The sequence below is a fragment of the Echinops telfairi genome, unplaced genomic scaffold (genome assembly GCF_000313985.2).
Source record: "Echinops telfairi isolate 266 unplaced genomic scaffold, ASM31398v2 ScPeMD7_7420;HRSCAF=8458, whole genome shotgun sequence".
In the NCBI taxonomy this organism is placed as follows: domain Eukaryota; kingdom Metazoa; phylum Chordata; class Mammalia; order Afrosoricida; family Tenrecidae; genus Echinops; species Echinops telfairi.
The window spans coordinates 6,335,827-6,337,547 of record NW_022111320.1 but is presented as its reverse complement, the minus strand read 5'-3'; the positions used below and the strand labels follow the sequence as shown (position 1 = coordinate 6,337,547).

General features: G+C 36.1%; 1 protein-coding gene across 1 annotated transcript in view; it reads left to right on the top strand.

The window, feature by feature from the left end:
- KPNA4 (karyopherin subunit alpha 4) overlaps positions 1–1,721 on the top strand; it is a 41,321-nt gene that overhangs the window by 30,549 nt on the left and 9,051 nt on the right. The window contains exon 14 of the mRNA XM_045297667.1: positions 226–388. Within this exon, the coding sequence (XP_045153602.1) occupies positions 226–388 (163 nt within the window). The remainder of the gene's footprint in view (positions 1–225; positions 389–1,721) is intronic.

Genomic DNA, 1,721 nt, shown 5'->3' with positions numbered 1-1,721 from the left:
ATATTAAATTATTCCTTCCATTGTACTTTGTTTCAATTAATATATTTACTTACATTAAAAGAAAAAATTTAATTAATATGTAATCTAACTTCATAATATATGGGAGCCAAAGTCATACTTCCATTTTTAAGTTTTCAAAATCAAAGTTACTGTGGTAGGATTCAATGGGATAAACTTACACAAATTAACTTTTTAAAAATTCATTTTTTCATGTTTATTCTTCAGGTGGCCTACCTTATCCAACAAAATGTTATCCCACCTTTTTGCAACTTGCTGACTGTAAAAGATGCACAAGTTGTACAAGTAGTACTTGATGGACTTAGTAATATATTAAAAATGGCTGAAGATGAGTCAGAAACCATAGCCAATCTTATAGAAGAGTGTGGAGGTAAGTTTAATATAAGTTAATATTCTACATTTTAATGTTCTTTTTGTAACTGCCTTTATTTCTTTACTAATGTAACATTTCTGTATTTTTCTTAACCAAGGTACAATTGTTCTATATGTACTTTGCTCAGTTTTTGCATATGTTTACTTAACTGAATTACACCTGTATATTGAAGGAACACTATGCTCTAAGGCAGCGGTTCTCAACCTGTGGATCAAGACCCACTTGGAGGTCCAACACCCCTTTCACAGGGGTCGCCTGATTCATAACAATAGCAAAATGATAGTTATGGATTAGCAACGAAAATAATTTTTGGGTTGAAGGGGTCATCACAACATGAGGAGAACTATATTAAAGGGTCATGGCATGAGGAAGGTTGAGAACCACTGCTCTTAAGTTATTGGAGAAATAGTGGTAAAACAAGATGAAGTCCTTGCTCTTGAGGCATGTAGTCTAGTCATGAAGTTAAGCTTAAGTTAATTTAGTGTACTAATTTCCCTAATAGAAATGTCCTACAAAACGTGATACCTAATGCATCCTTGAAGAAACAGAAAAGTGGCACCTAAGCTGAATTTTGAGTGATGAATAAGAATTAATAATGTAAAAAGTGCTGAACGTTATTCCAGGCAAAGATAACTTTGTTCTATGAGCAAAGTCTGAGGTGAAAATGGCCTTCAGCAAATTACAAGTACTTCAGAGTTGCTGAATGTGGGATTGAGCTATGTAGAGATGAGGCTGGAGAGATACAATAACCAGATTACTGCCAAAGTCTGCAAAGCTTTGTAGCACAGCAGATATTTTTTCTGTAGGGCAGTAGTTTCCAAATAGTATACCAGAACCATCTGGAATATAAATAACACATATTAACTACAACTCAGAGTTACCGTAAGGCCAGAACATGGTAGCCCAATGTGGCTGGGGCACAGTACCAATGTTATCAACCTTGATAAACATTAAAGGTGTTTCTGAGAAATTGAGAAGGGAATGAAAGGAGAGACAACTGCTGAGAGCGGCTTCTTATTTGGTGAAGAAGTCAAGAGACACAAATTATGGGGACAACACTGGAGACACAGTGCGGGAATTGTGCCCGATCTGACCCCACCACACCCAACGCGAAACACTTAAGGACGTGCAACAGAACAGCAAGGGGAGCAGACCAATGAAGTCCCCCAAAGAATAACAGAAATAGACTTTGGGGTCAGCATGAGGCACCCCATCAGACTCGACCTGAAAACACTCCTAAATGTCAACAAACAGACCTTGAACTATTTACAGGATTTTCTTTTTTTCCCTTTTTTGGTCGTCGTTTTTTTTTTTTTTTTTTTTTTTTTTA